Source organism: Passer domesticus, chromosome 8, assembly GCF_036417665.1.
Source record: "Passer domesticus isolate bPasDom1 chromosome 8, bPasDom1.hap1, whole genome shotgun sequence".
NCBI lineage: Eukaryota > Metazoa > Chordata > Aves > Passeriformes > Passeridae > Passer > Passer domesticus.
Genome location: NC_087481.1, coordinates 39,090,531 through 39,106,761, shown reverse-complemented (window position 1 = coordinate 39,106,761; position 16,231 = coordinate 39,090,531). Strand labels below are relative to the sequence as shown.

General features: G+C 49.9%; 1 protein-coding gene across 2 annotated transcripts in view; it reads left to right on the top strand.

Moving 5' to 3' along the window:
* Positions 1-2,528: 2,528 nt before the first annotated feature.
* Positions 2,529-16,231, top strand: part of TLL2 (tolloid like 2) — an 83,835-nt gene continuing 70,132 nt past the window's right edge. For both annotated transcript variants that reach the window (XM_064430594.1, XM_064430592.1), the window contains exon 1: positions 2,529-2,715. In XM_064430594.1, coding sequence (XP_064286664.1) covers positions 2,568-2,715 — 148 coding nt within the window. In that variant the 5' untranslated portion in view covers positions 2,529-2,567. The remainder of the gene's footprint in view (positions 2,716-16,231) is intronic.

Genomic DNA, 16,231 nt, shown 5'->3' with positions numbered 1-16,231 from the left:
GTTTTGGCTTCAGGACGTATTGTGTGCAAGGATATTCCATCAGCACTAAGTAGCTCACACATAGCTTTGCTCACGGATGCTATTCAGAAAGAGCTGTGTGCATTCCTGCTCAGCAAGGCTTGAAAGGACAGTGGATTTTGGCTGTGTGTGTTGGGCAGGGGAGGGTTCTGCAAAGGAAAAGACTGCCTTTGACAGCAATGGATACGGATTGTTTTCTTTCCAGATAATTAACTGGTGTCACGAGTTGCTCTGATGTTGTGAGACCACTGACTTTTTAACAACTCAGATGAAAAAGATCCTTTCACAGGGCTTTCTGTGTTCCTTAGTTGCACTGATGTGGCCCTGCCAATCAAGATGACATGAGCTGATCTCCTAAACACCTGGTAGCAGCCATTGCTCTGGGCACACTGCTTTGGCTGCCACTTGCAAAGTGCCATGGTTAATGAGAACTGTTTCTGGGAGGTTTGAGCAGTTCTCATGTTAGAGACTTCCAGAGTTCCCCATAGTAGGGTAACGTTATTTTTGGGGTGTGGATAATAGTGATAGACTCCTCTGAACTCCCTCACAGACTCAATCTAATTGCACAATTAAGGATCCATATTTTAATTTGCTCTCTTCCTCCTTCAAAGCTGTAGGATGTCCTCTTCTACATCCATCCACGTCTGTAATGGAGGTTCTCCTGGCACAATGGAGGATCCTGGCACAAGGAGCCAGGATCTCCAGTGTAAGCTGTCATGCTGGAAGAGGTCAGCAAGCAGTTTCCATGTGGTTAAAAGAGAGGTGATCAGCTTTTCTTTTTAAAATAACCATTAGATTGCTCTTTCATCTGACAAAATCAGAGCAAGTAGCAACCTGATACAGAAAAAGTAAAAGTAGATAGTGTGTAAATGGGCAGCATAAAACTCAGGAAATACCTTATTAAGTTTAGTCTTGATGGCTTGCTGTCTACACTCTTCAAAAACCTACAGTGATGGAAACTCCCTGGTTCTTCATGGCAATCTGCTCTAGGACTTCCCTGCTTCACTGCTAGAAAGCTTGCCTGAAACCTAGATCATCCTGGGTTCATTGAGCACCAGCTGTAAGAAACTGTTTGATTAGCAGAGCTGTTCACCATCACCTTCATGTCGGAGTTTGATGCAGCCTTTTTGGCTTCTGTGAAGGTTTGAAGACAATTTTAAATATTAAGTGAGTGGCAGGGACAACAGTCAGGAACAATTTGCAGTAGACTGCATTGCTGCTGAGGAGATGCCTGAATCACATTGTGCCCTTTTGTGCTGAGTTATCATTCATTGCTGTAGGCTCCAAGAGAAGGGACAAATTTATGGATGGCAAATCTGTCTGAGTGAAGGGAGGGCTTGGAGCCCGTGCTGTATTGGGAAATGCTGCTTGACGAGCCTGCAGTGGGAGCTGGGAAGTACACAGCTGAAGGAGCAGTTTTGGCACCAGGAGATGGTGGTACACACATCCACCCCACTGAGCTCATGCCCTGTCAGCTCTGCCCTGCTCACGGGGATGGCAGCTGTACCCCCTGCCTGATGCTGTGTCTGCTGAGCAGCACAAGCACAGATGACCAGCCCGTAAATATTGCTCCAGCCTCAGCCTAGCGTCTTGTCAGAGCAGAGGCTGGGCTAGGCAGTGTTGCATTCATATGGAACCGCCTGGCGGGCCTTTGTGAGATTATTTGTAAGACGATTCAGCACCTAGTGAGATGGCTGGGCTTTGGCATCTGCCCTTTCCCTGTCACTATGCAAGCAGCAGTCATCATGCCTCTGTGATCTACCTGCACCACAAGCCAGCAGCACTAAAAGTATGATGCTTTCCAGTGTGCTACCCCATGCTCTGCTGTTAGAGCTGTCCAAGATATTGTACAGGCTCAGACAGCCACCAGATCAGATACCAAGGTGTAGATTTTGATGCAATTGAGCATCTTGCATGTGGTCCACCTTCCTCATTTCCCAGGCTTTGCTGTATATGGATCATCCCAAAGCCCAAATTTCCAGTGAAACAGCCTAGTTGCCTCTGAAAACAACTGCGGAACGCAGGTAAGAGGGATAAATGCACATCTTGACGTTTAGTCCCATCACTCTTAATTTCTCTCATTCTTTAGTTTGGAGTGTTTTTTTTCCCCATCGCTGCCCACCCACGGTCCAACAGCCTCGCTTACACGGGGGTTTGACGGCTGCCGTGTGGACCGTTGATTCTCCCGGCTGCGCTGAAGCACGGCCGGAGGGCAGCGAGGCCGAGAGCGCTGAAGCACGGCCGGAGGGCAGCGAGGCCGAGAGCGCTGAAGCACGGCCGGAGGGCAGCGAGGCCGAGAGCGCTGAAGCACGGCCGGAGGGCAGCGAGGCCGAGAGCGCTGAAGCACGGCCGGAGGGCAGCGAGGCTGACAGCGGCCGCTGCAGCCGCAGGCGCTGCCACGGCCCGGGGCTCGCTCCGAGCGCGCCGGGGGCGGGGCCGAGGCGCGGGCGCGGCCCTGATTGGCCGGCGCGCCGCGAGTGGCGCCCCCCGCGGCCGCCGGCGCGGCGCAGTGCCCGCAGCCCGGGCAGCCGCGCCGCCGCTCCGCCGCCATGGGCCGCGGGGCCGCCCCGCTCCGCCGCCTGCTGCTCTCCCTGCTGCTGCTGCTGCTGCTGCCTGCCGCGCCCGCAGCCTCCTTAGCGCTGGGGGACCCGGAGACGGCCGACGAGCCGATGGAGTACCGCGACCCTTGCAAAGCCGGTAGGGAAGCGGGCTGGCTGCAACTCTGGGAGAAGTTTGGAAGCACGGCGGCGGTGGACAGGTGTCCCTGCGAGGCGCTCCTCGGTACCGCGGGTCCGCCCGGCCGCACCGTGCCCAGGCTCACCTGGCGGCGGCGGCGGGAGCCCCCGGCCCGGCCGGGAGCGTCCCCGGCATCCCTCCGCCTTCCAAAGCCCGCGGGAGCCCGGCGAGCTGCTCCGCTGTCCCGGGCATCCCGCCGCCTTCCCAAAGCCCGCGGGAGCCCGGCGAGCTGTCCCGCTGTCCCGGGCATCCCGCCGCCTTCCCAAAGCCCGCGGGAGCCCGGCGAGCTGTCCCGCTGTCCCGGCATCCCGCCGGTGCGGGAGGGTGCCGGTCGCCTCCAGCCTGCGCCCCGCTGCCCGGGGCTGTGGTCCCGGCTGGGAGGCTGTGCCGGGTTAGTTTTGTCAATCCCGCACCTGTGCCGCTCCCTCCCGCGCGAGATTCCCCTCTGCAAAGCCAGGGAAACTCGCCCGTGCTTTGCATTTTGGGGTTGGGGGTTCTCCCCCCCGCGCCCTCAACCATTTTGGCTTTTTCTGTGCATTTTCGTAGCCTTTTGGCAGCTGTTGGAACTTGCCCCGAGCTCTGTCCGGCCCGAAGTTGCGGTGCGTGCCCCGGAGCGGCGGCGCTCGGCGGGGCTCCCGGGGCTCCCGGGGCTCTCCAGGTACTCCGCAGCTGCCTGGCTGCGAGTTCCCAGCTCCTCTCCAGGAAGCCTCCAGCTGCTCCCTCCGTCCCTTTCTTGGACTTGTTCGTTCCCGCGTCAGACTGCGCTCTGCTGAGCGCGTTCGGTCTGAGCTCGTTGCTTTTTATCTGTCTGAGTTCTAAAAGAGCTGCTGTCGTCCCTAATGTTGCACTGCCTTAATTTAAAGAGAATGTGGACCCAGATTTTGTCTTTGGAAGACTAGGAGGTACTCTTGATGTGAGTGTTACTTGTTTTGATTCCAGCTATTGGAGAATGTTGTAGTTTTGTAAATTGCTTCTCTGCTGAGAAATTGGCAGCTGATACCTTGTTCGTTGTGTTACATTTACAGCTAATTTTGTGGGAAGTTCTGTTGTCTTAATAACGTAGGAGTTGAAAAAAGCAAGGTGTTTATTCATGGGCGGTGTTCCTGGTCTCTTGAGTTGGGGCTTTGCCCCCTGAATGTGCTCCTCGCTGTTACAGTGTCCCTTGGTGATAGCTCCTCCTGTTATCAGCTCTCTCCTGCCTGCTTTTGCTCTCGGTGCAGCCGTATCTGCTCAGATAGACGAGCTCTGTCAATGTAATGTCTTTCAGAGCTTCTCTGCCTGGTACAGCAAGTTTAGCTGGCTTTGTATGTAGGCTGAGTGTGGTGGGTTTCCTTCCAAAATTCAGCTCAGTCCTCTCCAGAGAGTATTTTTTGCACAAAACATTCCCTTGATCAGCAAGTCATCTGTCATTTGATATAGAGTTTGGTGTGTGTGGAGGTTAATTCTTTGTAATGAATATGGAATCCAGCCCAAATATGCTTTACTGTATTTGTGTCTGCTGCTAAATGGTAATGAATTGATCTCTCTTGCTAGTGAAACTAGTTAGTGTCACAGCTATGGTTTAGACTTGGAGAGCTACAGGTACAGTGCTTCAGCCTTTCCATGTGAAAATGTATTATCCTTGCTTTCTCCTCAAAATTATTCCATCATCTCTGCTGCCTCACTTGCCCTCGTGACTGCTGGGTGCTGATGTCACATTAAGTGCATGAAGGATGGGGAATGCTCCTTTAAGGACCACACAGAGAACATTGACTTCTCTACATCTAATAAGGAACCTGTGACAGAAAAGGGGAAAAATATTTTCACAGCCTTCCATTTGCCTGCCTTCCTTGCAGGACCTTTTAGTTTTTCCTCTGTAATATCCAAAGTTCTCTCCCTCTCACTTCTGCATGCACATAGAAAAGAGCTTGGACTGCCAAGCACAGCCTCCCTTCATTTACATCTGCACCTCTTCTTGTGGTGGCGATGGAAAACTTTGTGTGTGTTATTCCTGTTAATTCAATTCAGGCAGGATCAATCACATAAATTAGCTTTATTTTCTGCCTTCTCAGTGTTTGCCTTTTGTGCTTTTCCAATGTCTTCTTTCCAATAGAAAGGGAGGAGTGCACAAGGCTGTGGAGGTGACACAGTTGATCCTTTTCCAGGAGCAGGCTGCTGTTTCTGGCGGTGCTGGCACACGGCTGCCTGTGCTGGGGGCTGCGGGGCAGCCTAGCCCGGCACGGCTCTGCCTCCTGTCCTGGGGCTCCGGTGCTGCACTCTGAGTCTGCCTTCCTCCCCAGCCCGTGCGTGTGCAGGGCAGCGCAGTGCCTCCTGCTCTGCTGCAGCCTCCTGCTCTGCTGAGCACCTTACCAGCCTTCTCAAGTTTCACTCTTGTGTTCTGTGGAAGAAAGAGACTCTGGTTCTTTCAGTGTGTCCTGCCTGGCTGTATTTCCAGGCTCTCTGATCCAGTTTCTCTTCATGTGGCTGTGTCCACCTAAAGTGCAGAGCATTTAGAGAGCAGGGCACTCTTTACGTGCTGTGTACCTCTCTCAGTGTGCTGGATAGTTCCAAATTGTAAAGTTAGCCCCAAGACAAACCAAACAAGACTTGTACCACAAGGATCTGTGTTAGACCCTGCCTTGCATTGCCTTCTTCCTATTCCTGTCCTAGGCCATCAGCACCTGGTGGAGCTAGGCAGATGTTCTCGCTGCAGACACCATCTCAAAGAGTTAGCTGAGCTGAGATTAATTAGTGATCTGTTTCTAATAGTGAAACAAGGTGAAGACACTGTTAATAGAGTTGTCTCTCCAGGAGGGCCTGTCTGGGCTGTGGTCTGACACCTGTGTGGGGAGTCTGTCACACTCTGTTCCTGATGAACTGCAGCAGTGACAAGTGTTCTTAACTTCCTTAGGCCTGAGCTCCTCCTCTCCTGGGACAGTGTCGGGATCTGTCAAGAAGCATGACTGGAGAGGGCAATGGCTGCAGACCTGCTGGGAATGCTCAGGTGTCTGGTATGTTTTGCAAGGGGAAACAGAGACTAGGAGCACTGAGACTTTGGTGGTGCTTCCATCACTGCTGTAGGCACAGGCTCCTGTGCACAGGCCTGTGGCTGCAGATTGTGCAGGCTCTTAGCCCACGGTGAAGACAAGCTGCTGCTCTTCTTACATGATTTCCAAAGCTGCTGAAACTATAGTGCTTTACTTATTTCTTTTTATTATCTTTTATTTTTTTTAATTTCCTGTGTGCTGATGGCTGTGGCCCAGAAGCTGTTATGGATTTAAATCTGGCAGGTTACAAGGTAAAAGCTTGGCAGTTCCTCACCCTGCAGCTCATGCCCTGAGGTTGAGTGCAGGCTGTCAATGGTTGTTCTGCTAGACTGGGAGTGGGAAGCCTGGCACACGCTCCTCTGTGCTGCATTAGTGGAGGATGTGATAATGTCCTGCAGCAAGGCAGGAGGGGCAGCACAGGGCAGCAACCTCCTAAAGCACTGCAGCCCCTGAGCCCCTGGTGTCAACACATGGGCTCAGATGGGCCATGACTCCACTGCTGCTCAAGCTCTTAACTCCACCCATCCAGCATTTTCTTTTCCTACAGGGGCTGCTTTCCTGCCTTTCTGTAAGGCAGAAAGAACCAAGGAGCTTCCCAAGTGGCTGATCAAGGGGCAGCTGAGGCAGCACTCACTGTCAGGTTGAGTTGCCAGGGAAGGTGGCAGTGCTGGCTCCGTGGGGTGGATTTTGCTGAGTGTTGTAGCAGCTCACTGGAGCTTTTCAAATGGAATAGTACAAAGGTTCCTGCCCAGAACTGCTCTGTAATAGATGGGACAATGGCATAAGCCTCACAGGGATCTGCTGCTCAGAGGATCCAGTTAAGGACACCCAGGCCAGTGTGCAGGTCTGAGTGAGGCTGTATGACAGGCAGGTAGCAGGAGGAACTGTGGATGCCTTCTAAACAAAACAAGCATGTCCTTCTGAGACTCCTCAGACAAACTGGAACCAAAGGAATTAAATAGCCTGTAATTTGTTCTGGTAGTTATTTGGGTGCAAGCTTGTACAAACTTTAATTTGAGGTGAAGAGCAGAATCTCTAAGGTTCAAAGTGACCCCTGGGGACAATATAATCAAACTTATGTCAACAAGGGGAGGGGGATGTAAAGAGGAGGGAGAGCTGGGCACTGAATAACTTGTCCTCTGGATGTGTCCTCTTGCTTGATGATCCCTTTCTTCCAGCTCAAGCCTGCCATGAGGCTCTTATCCACTTTCACCATCTTCATTCCTGGGTACTGCAGCTCCTCATGTGGTACTTCCTGTCTTTTGTGAGCTGGAGGTGCAACAGTTCCTCTTCCAGGGAGGGTATTCTGTGCTGGAGTCCTGTTTCTCTCTGCTCTGGGCAGTTCATCCTGGTGTGACATGTGCTGACTGCAGGCTAACCAAGTCTGGACTCCCAGACTTGGAGTGTTTCTCTGTGCAGGTGTTTGCATTAGGGAATTGGCAGAGCTGCCTGCCCAGCCATGTGCTCCCGAGCCAAAGGGGACTTGGGCTCCTGCTGCCTCTGTGTCTCAGGAGCCCTTCAGGAGGGTTTGTGTGGCTGAGGAGAGCTGGACCAGGGAGGAGTTGCCAGTAGGTACAAATGAGCCTTGCATTCAAGCTCAGCTTCTTTCCATGAGACTTTGATCTCTCCATGGCTTTTGCTCTGGGCCGTTGCTTGCAGTGCTCTGAGCAGGCAGAGCCTGGCCTGGGGAGGCTGCAAAACACAGCAGGGCTCTGGCGGGGGGATAGCACCTAGAAAGTGAATTGGTTCCCATGGACTTTGTGGAGTTCTCAGGATATGAGCTCAGAAGGGGGAGAACTGGGGCAAGAGGTGTGAAGGAGCATCAACTGAGCAGCAATTCCGTATCTCCTTTATCACTAGAAAAGTTACTAGAGAAGCAGTTTGACAATGATAGATCATTTTTTCCTGCAAGCCGAGGCTCCTTCAAGTGTGGATGCTGCTTGTCCATCACAGGATACTGCCGTGCATCCTTGTTCCTGCTCCACTTGCTGATTTGATCCACTAATTTTTAATGCCCCAAATATTTGGAGTTCTCACACCCGGTGCTGTCCTGAGGGCTGTAAATTGTGCTTCATTGTTGTTCTGTTCCTCACAGCCCTTCCTCTGTAAAGGCACAGTGCTTTTGTCCTAGAGACTGCACATTGCATTCGGGCTGTGGTGCAAACATCTGAAGTCAGGTGCAGACATTTCTGTGGGCAGCTGAGGAATTTGCTCTTAGGAGCTGAAAGCCTCGAGGGGGTAATCAAATGGGAAAGGGGAGACAGCATCGGCAAAGCCTGGGTCATTTAAATGTTGTTTGGGTTTTGAGTGGGATGCTGATGCTGTTTTCCTGGTTGGAAGCATGGATCCATCATGTTAGCAGAGCAACCAGAAAGCTCTTTGCAGGCTGTGCTAGGGATCCAGCCCACTCACTTCTTGACAGGAGCTTTCCTGCAATCTTGTGAGTGGTCCTGTTTAGTTTGGCCATGGTGGGAGCACTGGCAGAGTGTGTGCCAACCTGCCTTTGCTTGGGAATCACAGACTCCTGTGAAGAAATCTCATTTCCATCTTGCTGGTTTGCCATACAGCTTTGATGCCTCTGGGCTTGCATGGGAAGTGGCAGTGCAGCTGTGGTAGAGGTACCAGTCCTCTGCTGTGGGCTCTGAGTTTGTACAAGAGCCATGTGCTGACCCAGGGGCAGCCACTGTGGTGCTGGCAGTGCTGGCAGCTCAGTCCTGGTCTCCTGGCCTTCCAGAAAAGGAAACTTCCTTCCTTTGCCACCAATGCTTATAGGAGGGCTTTGAGAGAAGAGTCTGGGACATGACCCAGACATGACCCAGTGGAATCTTCAGTGCTGAGCTGGTGGAAATTTTTATAGAGGAAGGAGAGAGCTCTCACTGGCAATCATTCCCTTTGCATTTTTCCCCCTGGTACATTGCAGGAAGGGTTAAATACTCAGGGAGGAAATTGACTCTTTTTGGGTGGTCTGGGAAAGAATGAGAGACCAGACTGTTCAGTCTTTAATTTACCTGCTTTGGGGAGATGACAGCAGTTACAGAACGGAAAACAGGTGGGTGAAAACTACCGGAGTCACTCTTCAGTGATGCAGCTGTTTGCCATTGGGGAGTGTTTTGCAATGAGGTAGAGCTGCAGCAGAAGTTTCCTCCTCAAAGGGAAGGTTTAAGGTGACTTTGATTATAATCCTAGCTAAGCACAAGCTAATGGCTCTGTCTTAAAGAAATAATAACCACCAACCCTTTTATTACACCTGAGATTCCTCAGCGGGGAAGTCAATGGCCTGGGGAATTGGAGAGCAAAACCTATGATCACTGCAACTTGAGATCTGGGTCTGAAGTCCTTCCAGTGTTTACCTGTCTTCTTGGGATCTGACTAAATCATGCCTGATCTTTGACACTTCTTGGGGTGTGTTGGATCTGCTTGGCCTGTAGGAGATGTAACCCTCTGTTCTATCCTTAAGTCTTGGGGTTTAGCAATGGACGGGAGAGAAGATGGGCAGATTTAGGACAGAGGCCTTTTTTTTCCCCTTCTTAAAAAAGCCTGGTAGGATGGGGAAGAGGTGCTTGCAGTTGTCATGGATGCTTCTCCAGAGCTTTTATTGAGCTTCCTAGTCTGGGTGCAGTTCACAGGTGTCTGCCCTCAATCATAGCCTGCACAGGTGGGATCAAGGAATGCTGCTTGTTCTTCAGCTGTTTTGTAGCATAAAATTAGTAAGTCACAGAGTCCCAGAAAAAGCCATTTAGAAACTGTGCTTTAAGTCTTCCAGGATTTAAAAGTCCACAAAGCTGAGGATTTTGGTTGGAGGCACTTTGCATTTGTGTAATTACATTACAGCTTTGCAGTTGTGCTGGGAGATTTTATTCTCTTCCTGCGTTAACCTGTGCAGTGTGCCTTGCCAGAGATTAACACAGGAATTTGCTGCATTTTCTGGTAATCCACCTCTTTCTTGCTGCTAAAACTGTGCTGTGGGTGTTTCCCAGGTGAGTGGCCCTGGCCCAGTGTGGGGAAGAGCTGTGTGGCTGTGGGTACCCACTGCAACCTGCTTGGGCTCACTCCTTAGTCCTTGGGAAATTGCAGTGCTGTGTCTGATACATTCTAACCTGCTTCCCCTTTGATTTCCTTCTTTTTGCTCCAGCCTTCACTGCAGAGACCTTTGTGCTCTCTGCCTGCTCCCCTCTGTGTTTCCTACAGATTCATCTCAGATGTTCCTCTGTCTCCCATTTGCTGAAGCCTTCTCCAAACCCTGCCTGCAGAATTGCTCAGATCCTCTCTGCCTCCTGCCTCAGGTGTTCTGTGATGCCTCCTCCCGACATCTCCTCTCCCGTCCTGGCAGGAACTCCAGGGGTCAGCAGCTTCTCCTGTCCTTGCTGTCCCGAGCGCAGCGCTGTGTGCATCGGCTGCTGTGCCCTCCATCAGCCAGCTCTGGGCAGCAGGCTGATACAAATGGGCTGGAACAACCGGGCTGCTCTGCCCAGCTCCCCTCCCTTCGAGGAGCAGGAGGGAGTGCAGGGCTGGCTTCTGTGGCTCGGAGGGCAGAGCTGTCTGTGCTGGGCGGGTGACAGTGGCACAGGGGGACACTGACCTGACAGGGCAGGCTGTGTGCTGACTTGGAGATGGGCAGGCTTGGCAGAGAGGAGGCGCCTCTGACGCTGAATGACTCTGTTGTCCTGGATCACAAGTATTGCAGGTATTAAGCTGCAACAAAACCACTTTCAACTAGTGCTGAAATGTGATTTCAGTACTCAGAAGAGATAGATGAGTAAGCAGAAACTGGCTGTTGTTTTGATTCAGCTACTAGGACTTCTGGGTTTGTTTGGTTTTGGGGTTTTTTTCTCCTTTGTTGCAGCTGAGCTTCCAGAAATGCTGATCTCCAAGCATTCTTTGATGTTCCCATTCTGGCACTTCCTGAACGGGAAGGTTCCCTGTCAATTGAAACTGCTAAAATGTGCAAGGAAGCCCTTTATTAAAGAACTCTCAATGACTGATTGCCCCTTCTTGGCCAGTTTGTGTCAGCCTAGCTTGCAGTGGAGAGAAATCTCTAATTGCATGTTGAGAAGGAAGCCCCCAAGAAATCTCAGCAACTGGTAAATCCTGGTTTCTCAAGCCTCTGGTTTGAGTGGTACAAATAGAGACCCACAGCTGCTGCTGGTCCATGAATCAGCTCAACTTTAGACCTGAATGGAAATTCATGTCCTTTCAAGTCACTTTGTGTTCATGTAAATGTCAGCACTTGAGTAAAAAGCATCTGTTTAATTTTTCCATCCACAAACCCCAGTGCTATTCACAGAGCAAACCATACCACAATGCTACAGGATGGAAATTTAAGTCTGCTAAGTGCTTTATCTCTTCCTGAGAGTTGCTGTTGGGAGTACAGCTGGGTTCCTCTGCCTCCTTATTAGAAGAGACTGATTGATACAGTACTGGGTGCCGAGAATTACCTTTCTCCACTTTTCTTGTCACCGTGTTGCCAGTCTCACACTCCTCCGTCAGTGTGGCTGAACTTAGCACTGCCTGTGAGCAGCATTGCCTAATCAGCAGTGCTTTCATTTGCTCAGAACTCTGGCAAAATTGCCTGGTTTGTTTGGCATTTTGCATGCCGGGTTTCAGGTGGGATCTGCTGGGGGTTGTTAATTTCAAAGAGCAGACTTTGAAAGAGACAGCTGTAATTACAAACTGTGCCCTTCTCCCCCTAGCAGTGGTGTACCTGCCAGAAGGGCTTGTCCCAGCTCCAGGGACAGACATCTGCTGTGGAGGATTGTCCACACTGCTGTGTGTTGGCAGGATGTGTGTGATGAAGGCATTGGTTCAGTAAGGCTTTGGTTTTGCTTTGAAATTCCTCAGATATAAAAATCCTTAAACTCGCTAGACTTGCAAAGTCAAAGCTCACAGAAATGCCAGTGTTAGGTCTGCTTTGGAGCTTGTGGTGTGGCTCCTTGGGCATGAAGGCAGATGATGTGACATGGAACTCCTGCTTGAACAGCTATCCTGTGCAACACATCTAACCTGAGACTGCATTAATACCAGTAACACAGGGGATTTCTGGCTGCATTACCCATGCCTCTGTTGCAGAAATTGGCTAGTGGGCAGTGAACAAGGCAGCTGCTGCAGGAGAAGCTGGTACAGCTGCCTGGCGGAGGTGTTTGAGCTGTACTGCAGTCAAGACAGCCCAAACTGAGAAACATCCATTGGTAAATAATTCTTGCAGGCAGTGGGGGAACCCAGCATAGGGACCTACAAGTTCAGTGGCATTGGAAAAAGGTGGAACTCTTGCATTTCCCTCACTGAGTACCCTGTGCCTAAGCAGATCTGTTCCTTGGGTCACTTGTCAGTAGCTCAAACTCGATGTGGGCAGGGGAGTGATACAGCAGCAAGGCTCTGTGCTTGATTTGAGGGGCCTGCCAGTAGGGCTCCAGAATGCATCTGGCTTCAGATGGGTTTAATATTCCAGAGGTCTAATTCAGCCTTCTCTTATCACCAGATGATTCTTCTTTGTTGGTTTTTTTTTTTTTTTTTTTTTTTTTTCCCTGTGCATTTCCAACAAAGGTAAGGAACAGAACTTTATATAAAAGTGAGTTTTGAGAAGTTTTGGCCACAGGACCAGGAGCTGTGTGTGTTTTGTACAGTGTGATTTCTGGAGTCTGCTTTTCATGGTTCTGTTGCAGTTGCTCACCCATAGACCATTTTGTTTTGACCATGCTGGTACTGCTGACCCAAGCAGGCAGAGATGCTCTGGCACTTGGGGCTGACCCTTTGAGGGGCAGGGGTGGCCTGTCAGGCTGGCTTTGCCCTGGAAGGGGACTCTGGTTTGTGCTGTGCTGTTGGTGGTGGAAGGGTGCTTTGCTTGCTGACACTCAGAGCTGCAGCTGGAGCCTGTACCAAGCTGCTGATGCGCTGTGCACTTGACTGCTGTCTGGATTTAATCTCTAACCTTTGATTGTTCTTGAAAGCATGTTCTAGGGATTTCACTCCCACTGCTCCTGTGACCCCTTCCATTTCCTGGGTGTCTAAGTACAGAACAGAAAAGATTCATTAACCTGGTAAGTAACCTCTTTTTATGAGGGAGTGATTTTCCGTCACGCTCTGTTAGATCCTATTGATTTCTGTTTTTCCCCTCGTTGGCCTCTTTTGCCATATATGCTCCTTTTTTTCATGCTTCAGTAGGAAGGTGATACGTGATATGCTGGTTTGGTTTTTTTTATTCTGTTTCCTGGGCAAAGAGCTGGGATCTCCTAAGGCCTTTGCTCAAGTGCCCACGTCTCTGCCTTTTCTTGGAAAGCTTTGTTGTCAAGGCAAGTGCTGCTTGGTAATAGGTTGTTGACGTGAGGAGTAAAACTTCCTGGCTGCCCTCTTTTGTTTTGATGTTGAAAAGCATCTTTTTCTCTCTTTGCCCATTGTACAAGAGATCCCTCGTCTCTTGGCAGAGGTGTGATGCATTTGCCATGGGGTTTGCAAGCATGCAGGAAATGGAGACCTCAAACCATCACGTGTGCCTGCTCTTTGTGTCCTCCTGGGTCGTGGCAGTGGCTGGGTCCTGGTGCTTTGTGGTGACATGGAAGGAGCTGCCAGGTCTGGGCTTGTCCCAGAGGCTTGTTGTTACAGAGATTGGTAGTGGCAAGTGTGCAGGGAAGAGGTTTCTCCTTGGATCTGAGTGGGAGGGCTTGGGGGTGTTCCCTGTTTCAGAAGGGTGTCATTCAGTGCAAAATTCCACACAGGGCACAGGCAAAGTGTTGTCTCCCAGCCAGTCCCCCTCCTCCTGTGCACATTTGTGTATTTCTCCTCTGAGCAGCTATCTCTGTGCTATTGCAGGTATTGCAAAGATAAAATATTCCAAATATTACAATGTTAAATACATGCTGTCTCAGCAAGAAACCTTGGTTTTGAGAAGGCCGATGTTGTTGTTTTGTGATGTACTTGATTTTTAGACAGAGCCTTTCTGTGAATCAAGGCAGATATTTCAGTTGTTGGAGAAATAGTTTTCTTTTCAAAAGTACACTTTCATCTTCTGTGTTAATTTCTCAACTTCCATGGTTCTTGCTAAATTCCTCTTCCTTATGTGTAAATGTTCTATGCTGGTCCTTTGTTTAACTATTGCAATTGAAGCATCAAAGGCTTAAAATTGAAGGGAGTTTTGCATGGTTACAGGTCGGGGCATTCTGAAGCCACGGTTGGTCCTAGTGCTGCTCACGTTCAGCTGATCACAGTGATCAGCTTTGCCCAAGGAGAGGAACAGAGCTCTGTGTGGCAAGGATTGCCATCTAGATTGTCCTAAAGAAAGGTACATGAAGAATTGGGGCCTGATTCTCTGGTGCCAGGCTGTTGGAAGCCTTGCTTTCATGGTTCACTACATTGTAGGGAAAGAGGAAAAAGGGAACTGGAAGTTTTTCCTGGGAAAGGGGGTGTATACTTCACTGGAATACATGAGAAATCTGCTGGAGACCTCACTGGATCATAGTCTTTGCTGTTAGTTGTAAGCACTTGAGAGGAAAAAACCCCACAAACTAAAATGTCTTAAAATGCCTTTGATCAAACATTTAAAGTTGTTTTCCTCTTACTGCTTTCAAGGCTTTGAACTTTGAGTCTGTGGTGGTTTTTTTTTTTGGTTGTTTGGTTTTTTGTCCTTCACTAACCCCAAAGGCTCCTGACATACCTTGGAAGGGGCACTGTAATCTGCAAATTGGAGTAGAGGGGTTGGAAGTCTCTGGCACAGCAGGGAAGGTTGGTAATGCTGCAGAGGGTGGCACCATCAAAGGAGCAACTGGATGTGGGCCTGGCTAGGGAGGCTTGGGACTCTTTAGCACACACTTTGGAATGGTGTGTTTTGTCTGCTGAATGCAGCGCTGGAGCTTGGTGTGCTCTTCCTTCAGGACTGTTTTCAGAAAGCAGAAGTGTCCTTTCAGAGGAAGGGTTGTGTTCAGGGGTGTGCAGATCCTCCTTGCCTTGTGAGGAGCGGGCCTTGCTGTGCTCTGTGCTGCTGCTGTGCCATGCCAGCACCTTCTGCTCCCTCCAGGGCTGGTCTGAGGATGCCATTGCCTTCTGAAGGGGACACTCTGAATGAGCCATGGACTGGAAGTGAGGGACAGGCTTGTGCCTCTTCTCTCCTCCTTTTGCTGGTGTGGAGGCAGGGAGGGTGGCAGATGCACCGGATGCTCTGTGCATCCTGGGGCTCTTGTTACTCATTGTCAAAAACTGCAGCAAACTCTGTTACGTTGTCACAAGCCAAGGTCCTGGCCTTGTCTCCATCACCCTGCCTTGCCCTGAATTTTGCTAACATGCGTGAATACAGAGTCCTGAAATTCAGGTTCATGGTTCCAAAGTTCATGGTCTTGAGAATAAACAAAAAACTATTGTGGTGGCTGAGAGCTACATACCCCATTAACCCAGAATCATGAATATTTATCGTGATGGATTACAAAAGAACATAGAGACTATATTGTATTTCCTATAACTTTATTTCCATGGCATCTTTTATTGGTGGGTCACTTTAATGTAAGCTTTGCTTATTTAGTTGCACACTTTAAGCCGATTAACTTTTTACTAATAAAATGTGTGTTGCCTCCCTTTGTCCCAGCTACCGTTTGTTTGTACCTACACTCCTGTGACAAAGAGTCCCAGAGAAATGCTTTAAGCTCTGAATAAATCCCACTGCTGGAGGCTTGGGCCCAGCTGAATGTGTCTGAGCTGATTTCAGCCTTGCATGTTCCCTTTCTTGCTGCCTGAAAGTTGGACCCTCAAAGCAAGGTGTTTGCCTCGAACACCTTTCCACTTGTGGAACCAGTTGTGGTGCTCTGGGGCTAACAGGAGTTATTCAGCCTGTTAGTGCTCTCTGAGCTGGGCTGGAATAAAACTGTGAGTGGTGGGAGCTGGGGCTTTCCCACCATGAAGAATAGTCTGTGCCTCTGCATCTTCAGTGGTTTCCCAGCTGCTGACCTTGGTATTCTTTCCTGCCTACAGAATTTGCCCTGTCATTCAGTGTCCAACATTCTGCGTGTTTTACTGTGACTTCTCTCTAAGAGAAGCATCACCCCAGAGAGATGATTACATCCTGCCATTTTGTTAAAGACCCTCTAGAAAAATTATCCTTTTTCACTAAGACCATTCAGACCAGAATTTTAAAGTTAGTTGGGAGCCAAAAGGCATGAATAAGCACGTGGAAAATACCTTCTCAAGGCCTTTATTAATCTGTTCTTTTATATTTGGAGCTTTGTTAAAGCTAAAATGATCCCTTAGAAATGTACTGTTAATACTTAAGAATGACTGATCTGCCTCAAAACAAACTCTGTAACCTGTTTCATTGGGGCAGCAGTAAATGCCAAAGGAGATGTAGAAAAGCAGGGTAGGACAGAGTGGTATGTCCAGAAAGTCTCTCTGCTGCAGAGTCCACAATCCCCTGTCCAGGGATGGCTCATTGCCTTTAATTGTATTGCATAACTTTGTCTTCCACCTGCTTTCTTTGT